This window comes from Salvia hispanica, chromosome 4 (assembly GCF_023119035.1).
Source record: "Salvia hispanica cultivar TCC Black 2014 chromosome 4, UniMelb_Shisp_WGS_1.0, whole genome shotgun sequence".
NCBI lineage: Eukaryota > Viridiplantae > Streptophyta > Magnoliopsida > Lamiales > Lamiaceae > Salvia > Salvia hispanica.
The window spans coordinates 57,964,037-57,982,747 of NC_062968.1; the positions used below are offsets into that span (position 1 = coordinate 57,964,037).

Sequence of the window (18,711 nt, forward strand, 5' to 3'; positions counted from 1 at the left end):
ACAAGTGAAATAAATCTTTTATTGACGAAATATTAAATTATCACAAAGTGAAGTCAATGCCAAATGTCGTTTAGGGCTGGAATAGTAAAATTACAGCATCTATCAGAAAAACTATGGCGAAAAACGGTGGAGAGAGGCGCGCCGACCACTGCACTCCAGCGCCGCCGTTTCCGGCCGATGGAGGCTATTACCATTACGAAGAACGGCAGGACCAATTCCACGGCAGCCACCAGCACCAGAACCAATCGGACCACCGCCACCACCAAAATTTAAACGGTCAGCTGAACGAGTCCACTGGCTTCCACCTCAGCGGCGACTCCAAATATTCGTTGCCTCTCTCTGGGCAAAAGAGACCAATTCCTCACTCCAGTATTTTTGCAGCTTCTAATTTATCTAAAAAGTTTTTTTTTCTACTTTAATTATGTATCTTCGGCGTTTTGAGTGCGACTTTTTGTACAGACAGTGTTGATTACAACGGATTTGTGAAGCTATACGTTGTGGGGATACCTAAAACAGCTACTGAACTTGATGTAAGTAAAATATCGAGTAAATAACTTTGATGATCACGGATGTGCTACTTAAACTTTGAATTACAATTTTGCCTCCAAATTTGATTTTATGTTAAGATATCTTGCCTGTTTTTGATTTTGAACATTGTGATATTTCGCTTCTATTAAGGTTAGCGCTGTTTTTGGGGAATTTGGAGATATTACTGAGGTTGTTCTTCTCAAGGATAAGCGGACCGGTTTACAGCAGGGTATGGATCAATGAATCAGTGGTTTCTACCTTTGCGTTCATATTTTTTATGTCGGATCATACTGTGTGGTTGGTTCAATACAGTCAGGGGTATTGTTATAATCGAAATGTGATTGGAAACCACTATTTGACTAAGTACTTTGTCTTGCTTCTATTTTCATAATCTGCCTTTCACTGATAATGTGGCATCAGTTTCATAGTCTTAGTTGTAAAATATGGTCGGTTTCTTCTCCATGACAATGTACCCTTGCTTTTGTGTTTTGGTTTATTATAAATGTGTCATGCCTGAGCAACTAACTGTACAGGGTCTATAGACTAGATAGAATTACTATTTTCTCAGGGTATAATTTGTTTCTGTTTCAAAAAGCTATCAGTTGAAGGTTTCCAATCTCAGTAGATCCACTAGACTAAGTCTACTTTTAGAACAAGGGTAACATAGTTAACTTAAGTGGGAGTATAAGAATTTACATTTATAAAATAAAAAATTCCTCAAAAATCTAACTATTATGGCTTTCTTATTTTGTTCATTGAACTATGAGATGATCTATGTTTTATAATACTCTTCGAGTTGTACCAAAAGTCATTCTTGAAGTTGGAGGGCTGTTACCTTTTCGTGCAATACCACAGTGTTTTATTCAGCTTAATCATCTCATCCGATGCTGTCTTGTGCTGCTATCTATCAGATACTCCTGTAGATGCTTTACCTTTTAGGATTACTTATAGTTGGACTTGGACATATAGCATAGGAATATATTTACATGAATTTTTGGCTCATCTATTTCTAGAGTGTTGCTTTGTGAAGTATGCAAGGATTGACCAAGCTGAGCATGCAATGGGAGCATTTAACTGTCACTATACTTTCCCTGGGGTTAGTTATCGCTTGCTCTGGCAATTTCGAATGCTTTCAAAGTTTAACTATCTGAATATATATTCATACATGCTACTTTTTTTCAGGCAGCGATTCCTCTAAAAGTTAAATATGCAGAAAGGGAACGCGAACGCCTTGGTAGTATACACCCTTTCCTAGTATTTTCTGTTTCTAAATTGTAGTGTGTTAGTTAATATTATCAGTTGTCATCCATTTGAATAAATAAATGCATAATTAGGACATGGTATGCTAAGTTGCTTTCAAGATTCCATTTCCTGAATTTTACAGTCATTATTGTGTTTCACTCTCCAAATGGTTTTGTTCTTGTGAAGAATTGTTATTTGGGAAGATTCATTAGTTTTCTACTTTAGTTGTGGTCAAACTGTTTCTTTGTTATCTTTTGAGGATTAGTAATTGCATGATTATTAATGTACTGTTTTCTTGGCCAAAGTTAGCTATTTTCTGTTAACAGCGGAGCAATGCTATAGGTGATAGGCAAAAATATCTCTTAGCACAATCCAACATCTATTGAATTCTCTATTTAGTTTCCCATTGGAGTGAATTAAAGAAAACTTTTTCCTGATAGTTGGGCTTCGTAAAAGGTAGGGGTATATTTTTACTATGACTATCAATATCCCCTCCATGCAGGATGGTTTATAATACTCATGCATGAGAATAAATTATTTTTGCTAATGCCTGCTTTGATATCTCTGAATGCATGCTTTCTGACTTATATCAATGTTTTTTTCCTCTTTGTTGATTCAGTATGTCTATCCTTGTGTAGGGAGCTTTGGTGCACAGTTCCACAAGTTGTATGTTGGCTGCTTGAATAGACTGGCTGCGAGAAGGGATATTGAAGAAGTGTGTGCCTTTAAACTGTGTTCTACTCTTTTTCAGAACCATAATCCCATCCCATTGTAAAAGAGGTTTCATAGGAATTATGCCTGGGTTCACTGATGTCTTTGCGCTAGACTTGTTTTTTCTTGCATAGCTTTGTTATTAATTTTCTTGCACTGAAGCTTGCTCCCGGGTGGGGAACTGACTCCATTGATGAGTTGGCTCATAATTGTATGCATCTTTGCTTTTGCATAATTGCATTAACTGTGTGTTGGCTCATCAATTAGTTGAACTTGTGTCAAGCCTTTGAGAATGTGTGGCTTTGAGCCTCAAATTCCTGAACATAATCACACAAGTTGCTTCTGCATTTTATTTTCAATAAAATTAAAAGAGACATACTTTATGCCAATCTTTTTCTTTTATCTTTTGTTTGGGGGAGGGGGTATTCTAGCTTTTCATGCGCTAACTAAATGTTTCTATTTCCAGATATTTTCTCCCTATGGTGTCATTCAGGAGATTTTTATTGTTCGGGACGAATTCAAGAAAAATCGTGGTATGCATCTTCTGATTCTTTGAGCTCCCTTGTCTAATTCATTTGGGTCGCATGAGGCCGGGAAACTATTTCTAGTGAATAGTGGCTGTTAGCAATCTTCTTAAAGTAGATCTTTTTTGGTATAGTTTTGTGCACCCTAAAACCAACAACTTAAATTGGTTATTAAGGAACTTTCTGCTAACTTCTTTTGGTAGTTGGTTCCACTCGCACTGCCATCTGTTTAGCTTTGCATCTCTTAAATACTAAGCAAATCATCGCTTGCTGATTATTGTATCTTTGACCTTTTTCTCCTCATATTGAACTCTATCTCTGGCATTCAAGGATGTGGCTTTGTCGAATATATTTCTAGAGATATGGCACTTGCTGCAATTCATGCATTAAATGGAATATATGTGATGAGAGTAAGGCTTTATGCTTCCATGTCAGTGTTTCTAATTCTGTTCTATTTTGAAAGTGAATCCTAATATACTTTTCCCCAGGGATGTGAACAACCATTGATAGTGCGGTTTGCAGATCCGAAGAAGCCACGGATAGGGGATTCAAGGTTATTACTCATTCTCATAATCCTCTCTCTTCATAGTTTTCTGATAGTAGATTTATGCTCTAATCCCATAGACAAGAGAGATGTGCAGTGTCCCTTCTATTTTTCTGTTATGTGATATAGATGGATGACCATCGTTCTGGAGAAATGGTTCTCAATATATCGGGTCAATTTCACTTAAGTGTATATATAGCTATAAACAAGCATTATGCGTGCATGCATAAAGTCATTGTTTACTGATAATGCATCTTCAAAACATGAGTTGGCAAAGAATAAGTTGATAACTACGGGGACAATACTTAAACAGCTCATGTGAGAAACATAAGTAGAAATGCGAGTGAAAGTGGAAGTTAGCAACAAGCAATTTTCTTGAACAATCCCCTTGGCCTTCAGTTCTCTGACAATCAGAAATTCTCTAACTATTGAAGAAAACTCAATGGAGATTAACATTAGAATTCTTGGAGTTTTTTATTTGGTTTGCCTTTTGGGTTCTTCTTGATGCTGATAGCTTTGTGAATGATCGAGCCTGGTTGTTGTTTGTCAGGTCTTCCACGTACACACAACGAAAAATATGCTTATGTATATGCATGCACATACGTGGATATATTGTCTGCACTAATCTCGTTTTTTGATCTTTGTTACTCTTAGCTTAATGCTTTGGTTTTCTTCAGGCCTGCTTTATATTCCAATGATCCAGCTAGTGTGCGTATGCTGCCTATTGAAATGCAACAAATGAAGGTAGCATATTCTTTCTGGTCATCCATACCCACTGGAAGTCATATAATTATTGTTTTACTCTAAGCTTTTCATAAGCTTTTCATATCTTGTTCAGATCTTTTGATTTGTAGCTAAACTTTAGCTGAAACTTTAATTCTGGAAACAGTTTTGTTTGGACGTGCCAAACTACACTAAAATCAAGTAATCCATAAATGTTGGAACAATTTTTTTTCTGTCGTTTGCTCGATATTTTAAAGGCACCTCCTTTTCCAACAGCAATGTAAGCTTTCTATTCATGCAGCATAACAGCATTGGCCATGCCAATGTTACTTTCCTGATGCTTGATTTCTTCTAATCCTAAGTGCTTGAAATTCATCTCATTTGTTGGGAGTCCTTTTTTATCATAGCTTCATCCCTCCACTTGATGCTTGATCAATAGATCCTCCTCTTCTATCTTTTAATTGCCACAAGAAAGGGAAATGTGATTTGGCAACAAATTTGTTGACAAAAGGTATATGTTATTTCACTCTGCAATGACGCCAAATCCAAATCTTCAGTCTTTACATTCAGGATGCAAGATAGAAATAATTGCAAGCAATGATTCTGCACCTGTATCCAGTGCATTTGATTCCAGTGCTGAGGTAGAGAACTCTATAGAATGTGACTGGAGTGAGCATGTTTCTCCAGATGGCGATGTGTATTATTATAATTGTGTCACATGTGAAAGCAGGGTAAGAAGTTCTTCCATTTTTTGCATTTTTTCCCTTCCCTTGGATCTCGACTTATCTTTGGATTGTGGTGGGTACGCATTATATGATATTAGTGGGAGAAGCCTGAGGAGTATGCAATTTATGAAGAAGAACTTGATGAACTAGAAGAACAGCAACAGCACCTGCACGAGTCAAATTTACAGCCACTTTTGTCCCAGGAGGTATCTGAAGCGCAAAAGGTAGCTGCTCTCACATGAGTTCACAAAAAGGAAGCAAAGCTGTTGGAATCATGTATGGTTAGTTTTAGTTGACTGCCTTGTATTTCAGTTAAGTTAATTATTAAGTATGTTATGTGGATGACAGGTGTAGAGGTTGAGGGTATAACGTATGAAAAGTGACTTGTATTTTGTGGCACATTTTTCGCTGAAATAGTACTCTGTATATGTTTCTGTTGCATAGAATTCATAATACTGAGGAGGAGCTAGATTCACCATTTTGTCAATCTGCACATGCCAACTTGTAGAAGCCAATTCAGGCTGCAGCGTGTATATTCATGTTGTGTCTATTACTTCAACTCATCTTCCGTTAGTCACCCAAAAATAACCCAAGTGAGGGATGGATGGAAAAAATCACAACTTTAATTCATGATGCTGGCATCTTTTGCTATATACGTAACCATCCCATTTTCGATGATTCCTTCGTACTTTGGGTTTTGTTTGGTTGGTAGAGTGTGCGCGCTTGAAGAAATATGTTGTTGCATTGAAGTCCAATAGTGAAGTCCGCATTGCATCTCTCACCAATATGATTGAAAGTGGATGATATATAGTTGTTGATGTATATGGCTGTTATTGGTGCAGTGAGCTAATCTCTCACCAATATGTTTGATCAGTCAAAAAGAGTGATACTGACTTACAACTCTGCTAACCTTTTTGATTGTTAGTTCTTATTCAATGATTTTGAATCTAAGAAGTAAGATACCATTCTTATTATGAGTGGTGTCATGTCGTTACTGGTTTTCCTTGACTGCATTCTTGCAGCAATAGCCGATGCCCCGGCTGTTTTTATAATCATCCAAAAGTAACAGTAAAAATTTAAGGTTATATTTAGCCATAACTTCACATTAAAGAACAAAAGTGCTCCCTCCATTCTGCGGTAGTGGAGGCATTTCTTTTCGGCACGCGATTTAAGAAAAATTGTGTTAAAGAGAGAGAGTAAACTCCAAGCCGAAAAGAAACGCTTCAATTATCAAGGAACGGAGAGAGTAAATGTATTGACTTAACTAAAAAGGGAAATAACTCCACTACAATGGAACACACCAAAATGGCATGGAACATAGGGAGTGTCTCACAACTGACCACATGAAGTAATATTAGAAGTCAGGCAGAATCATGCAATATAGGAGATGTTCGGTTTGAAAGATTGTATCTCATGATTAAATATGTATTATGTTAAGTTCATGAGATTGAATCTTATGATCATGTGATAATTAGCCATAGCCAACCTCCTCAAACTAAAATAATCTCACAACTTAATCCGAGATAGATTGTCATATAATAATTAGTCGTGACAACCCAACACCACCATAGAGTACTAAAAGCACAAGATATTATAAATATATACAAAAAAGTGGTTGATTGTAATATAAAGTTATTTTTAAATTTCCATTACAATAAAAAACTCCTGAACAAAATCAAAAACTTTATGTACTTACTCAGTAGCTCAACCTAATACTCCTACTAGGTATGTCAATATTGATCCCCATCAGCAAGTGACCGATTTCTTGATTTTAAGAAATCTAGATGGTGCTTGCAATAAGCTCCATTCCTCTGAAACACCTTAAACATTCTGACAAACAAGTCAATCATAAATTCATCTTCATAATCATGTTCCTTGAATTTGAGCAGGACTGGATGAGCCCTTTGCCTGAAGTGTCCCGCTACGAAATACTCAAAACCTACAGGAGGTTTCCTCAGAATCCTAGTAATCTTCTCACAAGCTCTTGCAAAAGCCTTGGCGTTATGCTTCTCCAATGGCCCTGAACGGCACGAGATCAAATTCTGAATGGCATGGAGCAACTGCAAAACACTGAAGTCCCGCTTTTGTTTCCTATTGCTGCCAGGCCAAAACTGCTTGAGGTGGTCGTACCATGTCTCTGCAAGGTCGAGGCAAACCCTCCCATTGGGTCGTAGGTTCGGGTTCCAGTCGAGCCCATAGGACAGGTAATGGATGTTTGGAGGAACACTAGGGTAGTTTAAGGGAAAGCATATGTCAAAGAAGAATAGACAATGCTCATAGTCACTGCCTGGTGGACCGAAGAAAGCTGCCCTCATAAGATCGATCCTGTGTTTGTAGGTCCGTACAAAAATCGAGCTCGGGATGTGCTTCTCCAAGAGGCGGCATTCCTCCTCCATCGTTTTTCTAAATCTGTGCATGTGTATGAGCTTTGTGCACAGGTACTGCGTTTCCATTAAGTAATGGTGATCGCATGGGCTGGAGGAGACTAGTTCGAAGTTGTTGAAACGGTTGTATTGTCTTCCAACTTCATCTTCTATCTCTTCGATCTCTCCGAATCCGGTCGATCTAGGTCGAAGAGCTTTATCCATGTTCCTACGTTGTGTATATTGTTTTCTTTCTTCACTTATAAGATGCTGAATTTATAATGATAGATTTCAGGTCCGCGCATACATATCGTTGATTTTGTTTGGATTTGTATCCTATTCCTTTTAGATATTAATGTTGATTATCTTGAAAACAATAAGGGAAAGGAGATAAACTTATTTTTAAAAAAACGTCCAACATTATTATTTCAGCGTATAATAAGCTTGGATATATGTTAATCTTTATTTTATCATTATCCATTGATGATGAAATGCTGTAGATGCATGTATCGTCATGTAATATTACTACTACTAGGAGTAGAATTTTTCATCAAGGGCCTCTTATTGGATTATTTTATTCGTCTTTGCAATAGTGTTTCTAATACCCTAATATATAAGCCCAATCGAAGGCCCATAAATCTTTTTAAATGAATTTTGAATGACCTAGAAATTAAAGCCTAGCAAACTAAATGCTCTTTGAATTTTAATACTAGACAAAACTAAATGATCCCTAAGAGCAACTCCAAGGGAGAGGGTAAATGGAGAGGTAAAGAGAAATAACTACCATTTTTACCTCTTCTTCATAAAATTTCATGCTCCAAGGGAAAGGGTATTTGAGGAGGTATTATACCTTCTTTTATTTTGAGGAGGTATCTTTACCTCTTCTTGATAGAAAAGGTATAAAGTTAGTTATTTTATTTGCTTTTTGAATTTACCTTCTTTCCTTGGAGTCCATTACTTTTTAAGAAGGTATAATAACCTTTTTGAGGAGGTAAATGAGAAATATACCTTCTCAATATACCTTTCCCCCTTGGAGATGCTCTAAGTAATTAAAATGAATTAAAGAAAAAGTAAGTAGAAGGATGTCTTGGGACATTTATTAACTGTCTAGGTTAGTTATTACTTCCTCCATTCTATATTTATTTATTTTTATTTTGGACGTTCCATATTAATATTATTCATTTTCTTTTATGCTTCATTTGACCCGTTATTTAAAATGAAAACCCCTTTATCTCTACTTTATTCTATCTCTCATACTTTACTCACTCCACCAAACACACAAAATAAAAACCGTTAAAATCTCGTGCCGCCCAAGGAAGGGGTCATCTTCCTAGGAACGGAGGGAGTAATAATAAGTGTCACATTTTCCCACTCTTACTTTTCCCCTCTCTTACTTTATTTAATTTATTACCCTTTTTATTTAATACGTTACATATTTTTTTATTCTCTGTGCTAGGAAGAAATGTCTGAACTACTACATAACGAAGGGAGTATTAATTAGCTAGAGTGAACTAAAAAAATTCTATGCACAATATGTATATTACGTAATCAAGTCAATCTTATCAACATCTTAATTAATTATTCTATTATTACAAAAAGGTTGAAACTCCAACCCCCACATCCTGACCCGACAGTATTGTGAAAGTGTTCAATTAGGATATGCAGTGGCTCGCTAAGGGGAAGGCCGTAACCCACTGTCCTACCAGAAGCTCACCTCCCAAGGTAGCACACTTGTGTCTGAGAGATGTTGCAACTGCACGACAGTAGTGTGATCGATCCTTGCTTAATCTTGCAACTCTGTTCTTCCGGAACCAACTGCGCTGCCCGTGCAGACAAAACTGAATTGGGTGAAATTTTTATAGTGATTGGTTCCACCGCATGGCGGCCCCATACTCCAGAAATCCCTCTCCGGTTCGTTACCGCTTGCCCCTACGCATATGAGGAGTTTTTTTGGAGGAAACTCAGTTCCACTAACAGTTGACTGAGCGGGTCAAGACTCCCCTCTTCTGAACGTAGTGGAAATACTTTTGCTACTAAGAGAGGTCAAACTCAATACCTCTTTTAAGGATATCTAAACTCATTGCTACTAGGACAAAAGCTCCAGACTTAATTAATTAATACTTCTATGTATAAATATAGGGGCAACAAAGTATTTGTATAAAATATAAATATAATGTGAAATTACTACTTTAAGCCCCGGTAATACCATAATGTTAAAAAATAATTTTCCATTTTTTAATAAGCTTTATAAATAGTTATGGTCACGAGAATATGTAAACACAATAGTATGTAGGGATATCAATTTCGCATTAATCCATCGGGCTTTTCGGGCCAAAAAGCTTAAAGAAAATCTCTTATAATAAATTTTTTCCTTTGTAAAATAATTTTAAATTTTAGACACTTTTTCTTCTTAGTTTTGTAGAAGCAGATCTCTAGAGGAAATTAGCATGGAGAGTAATAATTACAGAGATAAATGGAACACTTTCTTGGAAAATTTTGTCCGACATTATGAAATCAAAATTTAGTCCAATGCTGTCAATTCAAAGTGTTAGTTTGGATATATTCTATTTTTCGGTTAGTCATATTAAAGGAAGCCGATTGATTGTGAATGAAATTTGTTGCTATTCGATCGCCGATTCAACACACACAAGAAGCAAGAAATAAAGCACACCAACAATTACGTGGTTCGGCAAAGTTTGCCCTACGTCCACGGTGAAGATTAAACCTCACTACAGTTTGAAGAGCTCTCAACTTTCACTCTAGCAAGAGCTCTCCTATCAAACTTGTGTGTGTGTTTATGCGTGTTACAACTCTACAAACTGCATCAACTAGCTAATATATGAGAGGTTACATGAATGCTCAACCAATAAACTTCATAGCTGCCAAATATCAGTTTCCTTTCCTCTCTCCCGAATCCCCACTGACCCTAGCTCGATGAGTAGTTCATGATTGCATGGGCATAACTTTAACGTTTTGAAGCAGAAAATATCTGTGTAAGTTAGCAGAGTAGTATTTTAAAGAGATGAAGTGTTCATTCCATCATCAATTAGACTGATTAGGTAAAGTATACAAGACGAGACTCGAAATTAGTTCGATTTATCTCAATAATTCAACAGTCCTCATCTTTTAAATTCTTATCTCAATAATTCAACAGTCCATAAATTGATAGCAATTCTCGAATTAGAAAAATTAAGATTGAAGCTGAAAGAGAAATTCTTGCACGGCAGAATGTTGAACAGGACATCCCTTCCATAGGTAACTCTTGACCTCTTAAACGGGACATTATTTATACAAAACAAAATCCAAATCAATACAAAAAAGAAAAAGAAAAAAACATATCATAATTTCTTAGCCTGGTGCACCATCAGGCAGTCACTTACTTTCTTACCATATGCTTCATGATCAAACTTATCAAACTCGGAAGCCTCAATAGATTATTGGATTTGAAGTTACGACCAATCACTCATGTAACTGACCACTCTGCTATTGAGCTACCGAGAAACGACCCTTGATTAATACACAAAAGTTATGTTAGAAATTCCTCCACACTCTTCGTACCAAGGAATGCTAACTTGCACCTTCCCATCTCCGGACCATAGGAAAACAGTCTCAACGCCATTGACATACGATTTCTTAGGGACAATGCTAGAATACGCCAAGAATGTACCTTCACCCTTAACCTCGATCTTGGCTACGAACTCATCATATACCAGTCCTTGGATCGTCCCTCCACTGTTAAACAAATTGGTCAAGCCAATAGGCGCGAACTTAGAATCTTGGCCAATCTTTTTGATCGGGACAAAGCTAAAGATTTCAAACGTGGACGGCTGCAGAGTCACCGAAATAGGATCCGATTCCTTTGTAGTCACAACAATCTTCTCTGCCTCAGTTAGGTAGACAGCGTACTCCTCGGCTTCCCCGAGGCTAGCTGCTTCGGCCTTTTGATCCCACTCAAGATTCGACACGTGGACTGAGCCGGTGAGTGGCTTGTAGCACTCAGAATAGCCCTTGATCCTCTGCTCCTTGGGGTCCCACCCAGCGCCCTGGCAGTTGAAGGCCCCGATGACACCTCCATACTGCACAATCATTAAATAAACCAAATTATTAGTACTACTATAATTAAACAATATGGAATCCTCTTTTTGCCTTGTTGTACCTTGTTGAAATTCCAAATCTTGAGGATGGACTTGCTATCAAAGAGGGGGTTCTTAAAGAGGCAGTCTCTGGTTGGGAGAGCAAAATGCACACATTTAGGGATTGTTCCATCTGGGAAAACTAGCTTTCTCAGAAGATTAAAATTATGGCCTCCCAAAGAGTCACTGACATAAACTGGGCCTCCACAAATAGCTCTTGATCCAGCGTGAAATTTAGCACAACAATGGTCAGACTGAAACATGTCCCAATCTGGTTGGATGAATTGTCCCATCCACATACTGTTGTAGGCACAATGGATCATGTGGACCCCTTGTAGCCAATAAACTCCCATTGGATCGCCATTTGGATCTTGGAACCAAAAGTCATCCCCTGTTTACAAAATCAAGCCGGATGTCATGTTTGTATCTAATGAAAAAGAATAAATGGACTAATGGAAAAAGATCTTACCGACTCTTCCCATTGAAATCTGCTCAGTTCCAAGGAAGAAGAAGTCATTACATTGCTGCATGCTGGAAATAAGACCAGTTCCGTTGAAATTCTTGTTAAGGGATTTGGACAAACCCTTGTAATAAGCCTTTGCAAGATCAACTCTGCCCCCATAGTCTTCACTTACATATTCAAGTGTCTACATAAAATTTTGAAAAAAAAAAAACATGTGTCAAATACAAATAGTAGTAGTACTTTTTTTCAAAGAAAATATAGGAACTACTTACATGAATAACATCCACTTTGACTCCTGTGATCCCAACTTTAGCAAGATAAGAGTGCATAGAGTCGTAGAAGTCATCAGCTTGATCGGGATCGACGAGGCCGATAGAGCCCTCGATGATTTTGACAACAGCAAGATCCGTCATGGTCCCATCCAGCCCCGGCGAGAGCTTGCAAGGCACGATCTTAGCCTTGAGATGAGTCGCCCCAGGCCTAACCCCACCCCACGCACCAGCCAATGCATGCCAGACATATATATCATCCAATCCTTTAAAATTAGTCCTCAAATCCTTGGTAAATGCCTTCATACCGGTCTCCTCCGTCTTGCAAGAGCAGCCGGAGCAGCTCTTGCCCGACGTCCCCTTCTCGTCGGTCCCTCCACCGTACATCTCGTCTAGCTCCTTCTGAAACTTCTGAATTTCAATTTCAAACTCAGTGAGATCGGTTACGCCGGCCAGCACCGCTTTGTCTCTAGCCTTTTCAACCATCTCAAGCTCGATCGCCTTGCTGATCAACATTTTGGGCTTCTTTGGGTTGAATGGGGGGGCTTTGGGCCCCACCATTGATCCGCCTTGATACTTTCTGAACTTTTCGCACTCCTCGAAGCGGTGGAGGCGGGCCGTCATCTGAGTGCCGCCGAGAACAAGGTTCTTGGCGTCCTCGTGCGGGTCTTGACCATCGACGTTGATGCTCTGCCATCCGTCATCGATGATCAGGAAGCGCGGGGAGAGCCCCCCCTCAGCGAACTCCTTGACGCCGTGCCAGATCCCGGCGGGCTCCACGGTGAGGTAGAAGGCGTCCCAAGTGCACCAGCCGAACTTGTTGACGAGAGGTGGGGGTGCCTTCTCCTCGATGAGGCGGAACGTGCCGAGGTGGCACCGCACGGCCGTGTAGGCGTCCCGCATCAGCGTGTAGGGGTTGTCGGAGACGTGGACGTAGGCAATAGCCCCCAGGGTAGCTGCCTTCACGGCGGAGGAGCCGCTCTCGGCGCAGAGGAGAGCGTGGCCGTCTGCCCCAGGCTGCAAGGCGGAGCGGAAGCTGCCGTCGACGATTGGGATGACGACGACGTAGGATTTGATCTCGGGGACGTCGAGCATGATCCACTGAGTTTCCATCTGGATGTCGGAGCCCGAGGTTCCCACCCACTGAGTGGACCACCACGTCTTGAACCGGAAGATGCTGACGAAGTCGCGGCCGGTGAATTTTCCGATGGAGGTGGTGAGGCGGTCGGACGGCGTGCGCTGGCTGAAGCCGAGGAAGCCGCCCTTGTGGGAGAGGGAGAGTGCTCGGTCAAAGACCTCTGCCGGCGCGGAGGAAGATTTCACCACGGAGGAGAAGCTCCGGAAGGTGACGGTGGCCGGAATCTCGGACAGAAGCGGTACGTTCTGCACGGAGAGCTTTCCCCCGGAGAGGTCGAAGACGGTGTCATTTTTCACTGGTTTAGGAGAGGTGTAGATTGCGTTGGCGGGGTCGTTTGGTGGCGCCATTGGGGAGTGGGAAAACAGTAAGTTTAGAGATGAGAGAGGAAGAGGTTGTGTTGATGGGAAATGAGTAATGGGAGGTAGGTATATATATAGAGAGAGATTTTGGAAGGGAAGGAATTATTCAAGTAGAAAAAAAAGGGGTGAAAGAATCATAGCGAAAAGGTGGGAGGGGTAGAATTTGGGCGGTTTATGCTCTATCTAGCTAGCTTTATACCATTTGAAATTGTTTGTGAAAGCTCATTCTCATAACAATGGAGGAGTGGAAAATGACTCCAGTGTTAATTAGACGACGACTATACTACTCGAAGCTTCTCAATTAGTTATATTTTATTCCTGCTTGATTGCTTTCTTCCTAGGGACTACTCCACTATTAAATTATTGCATATAGAACTTGGACTGTTTTTTACTACTGGAGTACCATTTTGGTTTGTGACATGCGGAGATAAGTTTCGAAATGCTAGCTCTTGCATATATAGATGCTTGTTAACAGTTGAGAGGCAGTTATTATGGAAACAATTATAACAGTTAATGGACTATATACTTACTTCACTTCAGTACACAATGGCTTTAGGCCAGTCACAGGTTAGCCATATGCTAGCCACTCTCTCTTCCTATCACGTCATTAGAACTAAAATTTCACCTGCCACATCATTATTTTAAGCAAATAGGCTAACCTAAGGCTAGCCACAAGCTAGCCGCAATAAAAATAATTAAAAAACAACTACATTTACAGAATTAAATTTACGATAAATTATGGAATTAAATTTATGAGACATATACGGGAAAATTCATTCATTTCATTTAAATAAAAAAAAGTACATAGATAAAAAGTACATAATAAAAAAAAAAACCGGGCTTCCACACACGAGCCCCGCCGCACTCTACTCCTCACTAATTTATTAAAAAAATACATTAAAAAATGCAATAAAAATGCAATAATTTTATATAAATTAAAAAAGGTCCATCCTATAAAAAGTTACATAATTAAAAAAAATTCATAGAAAAATACATTAAAAATGCAATAAAAAATGCATAAAAAATACATTAAAAAATGCAATAAATAAAAAAAATGCATAAAAAAATACACTCCCTCCGTTCCCTTATAGTTGAGGCGGAACTTTTCGGCACGGAGTTTAAGAAATGAATATTGAGTGTGTTAAATAAATAGATAAAAAAGTAAGAAAGAGAAAAAGGTAGAGAAAATAAAATAAAAAGTGAATAAAGTAGAGAGAATAAAGTAAGAGAGGGTAAAGTAAGAAAGAGAAATAAGTTACTCCCTCCGTCCCAATATATATGAAACATTTGGTTTCCGGCACAGAATTTTATGCAAGTGTTGTTTTGTGAGTTAATGAAGAGAGAGTAACGTAAAGAGACAGAGAAAAGTAGAGAGAGTGATGTTTCCATTTTAGGAAACGTTTCATTTTTAGTGGGACAACCCAAAAAAGAAAATGTTGCATTTCTAATGGGACAGAGGGAATACTATATATGGAAATGACTCAACTATGAAGGAACTTCCCAAAATGGAAAAATGACTCAACTATGAAGGAACGGAGGGAGTATTAAAAAAAATGCAATCGGCTAGCCGAAATTGAGCCTACTATGGCGGCTAGCGGGATCGGCCAGCGGTCGGCTAGCACCCGTAAATCGGCTAGAGCTCGCCGATCGGCTAGCCTAAATTGCCGCAATGGAGGCTAGCGGATCGGCCAGCGGTTGGCTAGCACCCGCGATCGGCTAGCCTATCCGCTAGCCTCCATTGTAGATGCTCCAAGGTAAGCAATAAAAGGTTCTCGTATAGACAGCGGTTACAGCAATTTCTGGAATGTGTGAACACTTTTATTCATGCAACTTCTGATGAAATAAATCAGCGTCTCAAAACTATCGATTTACAAAAATATATCGGTGAACATTTATTCGGATGAATTCACTACGTTAGTAACTTATCATAAAGTGCCATTACAATTTTGATAATCCAATCCAAATATAAACCTCCCAAAGTACACATACTATCATCATGTTTTAATAATAAAAAAAATTGACCACACATATAAAATTCCTGGAAAAAAGTGGAATCTCTCCATTTCTCATCTTCTTTAGCAAATATTCCTCTACAAAAGTTGCAAATATATGCTCATTGAAATACCGATCGTTGATCAACTTGTATTTTTTCGAGTAGTATATTTCTTCTTCACTTTATGGTGTATTCTCACACAACTTGAAATTCCTATAAATTCTTCAACAATTATGACTAACTAATTTAATTCTTATTATAATTGTAATTACTTCCATCCAGCCGAGCCGATTATTACCAAGGCAGAGTTCTCAGCTTCATATACAAATTCCGAAACATTGCTTACGCATTTCAATCTATATGCGTATAGAATATTTCAAACATAATTGAGACTTAAGAGTAATATTTTATGTAAATAACTTTCAATATATATTCCAGTAAATATCTCCAATTTCCATAAATTCATAAAAGGGTCATTTGCATGTAAATACACGACTTTTAATATTTTCTAATTATTTCTTCAAACTTCAATTTTTAATACAAATACATGAATTTTAGACTTTTTTTTTTCAAAATGAAAAAGTAAAACTTAGATGGCAAATTAAAACTTATGTGACAATCCGTTTTGATTATATATGTTCAAACTTTTAAAAATAAAATACCATGCCATCATCTTCCTCGCCGTTTTGATTATATATGTAACTTTTAAAAATAAAATACCATACCATCGTCTTCCTCGCATACATGAATATCATTCTACCCTTTTACTTTCTCATTCTCTTTCTCTTTCACTCAATCCATTGTGTTTCCCAAATTTATTTGAGATTATGGAGAAATGCTCGAACTAAAAAACCTTTGGATTAGTAGGATGTGAATAAAATATTCAGTCATTTATCCTCATGTTTGACACCATTTGACCTGACACGGATTTTAAGAAATGTAATAGAAAGTGGGTTGAAAAAGTTAGTGGCATGTGGATCCTACATTTATATATTAGTTTTATAATAAAATATGAGTATGAATGAGTTAGTAGAATGTAAGGTCTACTACCAAAAATGGAACTCCGATGAAAGGTGACAAATTTTTAGGGACGGACAAAAAAAAAAAATAAGTGACAAACTTTTAGGGATGGGGGAATAGATGTTTTTATGTTTTGGAATCATCATTGGATTAACATTTCTCCGTAGGTCACGGACTCTGACGAAATTGTAGTTAGAATATACTCCCTCCATTCATAAGAATATGTATATTTTCTATTTTTGTCCGTCCCTTAAAAATATAGGTATTTCTATTTATGAAAAGTTGTCCCCTATCTCTCGCCTATACAGGCAGGGTTCTCAGCTTCATGATAAACAAATTCCGAAACAAATTGCTTATGCATTTCAAATCATATATGTATAGAATATTTCAAACATAGTTAAGACTTAAAAGTAGCATTTTATTTTCCTAACTTTCAATATATATATTCGAGAAAATATCTCCAATTTCCATAAATTCATAAAAGAGTTATTTGCTGTACATACACAAACTTTAATAATATTTTCTAATTATCTCTTCACATTGTCATTCGTCCCATAAAAAGATGTGCACTTTTCATTTTCGTCAATTCTATAAAAATATGAGCATATTCATTTGTAGAAGTTGTTCCCAACTCTTACACATATACATCAATTTATTTATAATTTATACCATTATGACCCACCATTACAACTCACACAAATAATAATGTGCATATCACTATCCACTAACATTACTGTAACTACCATTATTCTCATCTCATACTTTATCAATTATGTATTAATTCTAATACCATTTCAATTGAACATATTTTTATGGGACAGAGTGAGTAGAAAGAAGAAGAAAAACTGAAATTTGATCTTCCTTGAATTTCCACCCGGCCGGGTGACTTTTTTGGCATTTGGCACTTGGCTAGGTGACTTTGCTAAAGCATGCAAATTCCAGAGACCCTAAACCCTAAACCCAAACTTTTTACTATATTATATTATGAATTTTAAATTTATGAACACAGTATCAATACAATGTTAGCATATTATGGAAAATTTTATAGAAAATGCTAAAAATCTAATACATTTTATGAATTTATCAAAATTAAAATTATTTTATAAATAGGATGAAAGTTTGAGACGTTAAATAAATTCCTAAAAGGCTAGACAATTGCTTCAATCTCGCTTTAAGGAATATCTCTTTTAAATATTACTACTACTCCTTTATTCTAGGAATAGGAGTTCCATTTTAGTTTATTTTGAATTTTAAGAAATATAAAGTGAATCAAAAATGATAGATAAAATATGTCTCATTTTTATAATAGAATGTGAGACAAATATATTATTTATAATAAAAGTGAATTGAGATTCGTATTGAGCGAATTAAAATGAAAAAATGAGCCTTTAATCACAGACAAATAGAGTAATTGTTACTCCCTTCCGTCCCACTACAAGTAAGACGCTCTAAATCAGACGTTGTTTTGCAAAGTAAGTAAGATAATAACATATATGATTCTCTTCTATATTATTCTCTCTCTTACTTTACTTTATCACAATTTTAACTATTTATTATCATTTTTGTAAAATAATAGCCAAAAAGAAAAAAAGAAACGCATCACTTGTATTTACTAGAGCATTTAGATCGAAAAATAATGATGTTACCAGTTCTTACCTTATCCTTATCTTTTATTTGCAGGAATATAAATGCTTAACTAATTCAAGTTTTCCATTCAGCTGCACGTACATGAGGAACATGATTCCATCTTTTGGATCGGATTAGAAAAGTGATTTTGCTTTTTCCAAGAATACTTCCACTTTGAGAATCTCATCCCCTTCCCACAAGCATGTTTCACAATTGCTGAATTCCACTAATTGTGATTGAGCGCAAAAACTATTTACCACTAAAGCTAATTAATTTGTATTTGAAAAAAAATGGAACATCTTGTTTAATACACCAACTATCCTAAATAAACAAATTTGATCCGTAACATT

At 37.3% G+C, this 18,711-nt stretch overlaps 3 protein-coding genes across 9 annotated transcripts; 1 reads left to right on the forward strand and 2 right to left on the reverse strand.

The window, feature by feature from the left end:
- Positions 1 to 57: 57 nt before the first annotated feature.
- On the forward strand, positions 58 to 5,484 carry LOC125222832 (flowering time control protein FCA). Of its 7 annotated transcripts, none has more exons than XM_048125666.1 (13): positions 59 to 369; positions 460 to 530; positions 679 to 757; positions 1,542 to 1,624; positions 1,711 to 1,762; positions 2,409 to 2,485; positions 2,948 to 3,014; positions 3,336 to 3,415; positions 3,494 to 3,558; positions 4,227 to 4,293; positions 4,830 to 5,003; positions 5,096 to 5,278; positions 5,346 to 5,484. In XM_048125666.1, exons 1-12 carry the CDS (start codon positions 114 to 116, stop codon positions 5,237 to 5,239), a joined length of 1,215 nt encoding a protein of 404 aa, XP_047981623.1. In that variant the 5' UTR covers positions 59 to 113; the 3' UTR covers positions 5,240 to 5,278; positions 5,346 to 5,484. The 7 variants fall into 7 exon arrangements, with proteins under 7 accessions (XP_047981624.1, XP_047981627.1, XP_047981626.1 ...); XM_048125665.1 differs by having other exon boundaries at positions 5,096 to 5,273; XM_048125667.1 differs by lacking the exons at positions 5,096 to 5,278; positions 5,346 to 5,484 and adding an exon at positions 4,712 to 4,783 and having other exon boundaries at positions 58 to 369; positions 4,892 to 5,003.
- Positions 5,485 to 6,727: 1,243 nt separating this feature from the next.
- LOC125221523 (putative ubiquitin-conjugating enzyme E2 38) lies at positions 6,728 to 7,585 on the reverse strand. Its single transcript, XM_048123640.1, has one exon. It carries the CDS (start codon positions 7,583 to 7,585, stop codon positions 6,728 to 6,730), a length of 858 nt encoding a protein of 285 aa, XP_047979597.1.
- A 2,970-nt stretch (positions 7,586 to 10,555) lies between these two features.
- On the reverse strand, positions 10,556 to 13,757 carry LOC125222259 (stachyose synthase-like). The gene is made up of 4 exons (XM_048124774.1): positions 12,229 to 13,757; positions 11,963 to 12,140; positions 11,517 to 11,884; positions 10,556 to 11,436 (listed from the first exon to the last, which is right to left on the reverse strand). Exons 1-4 carry the CDS (start codon positions 13,708 to 13,710, stop codon positions 10,873 to 10,875), a joined length of 2,592 nt encoding a protein of 863 aa, XP_047980731.1. The 5' UTR covers positions 13,711 to 13,757; the 3' UTR covers positions 10,556 to 10,872.
- Between the last annotated feature and the right edge of the window lie 4,954 nt (positions 13,758 to 18,711).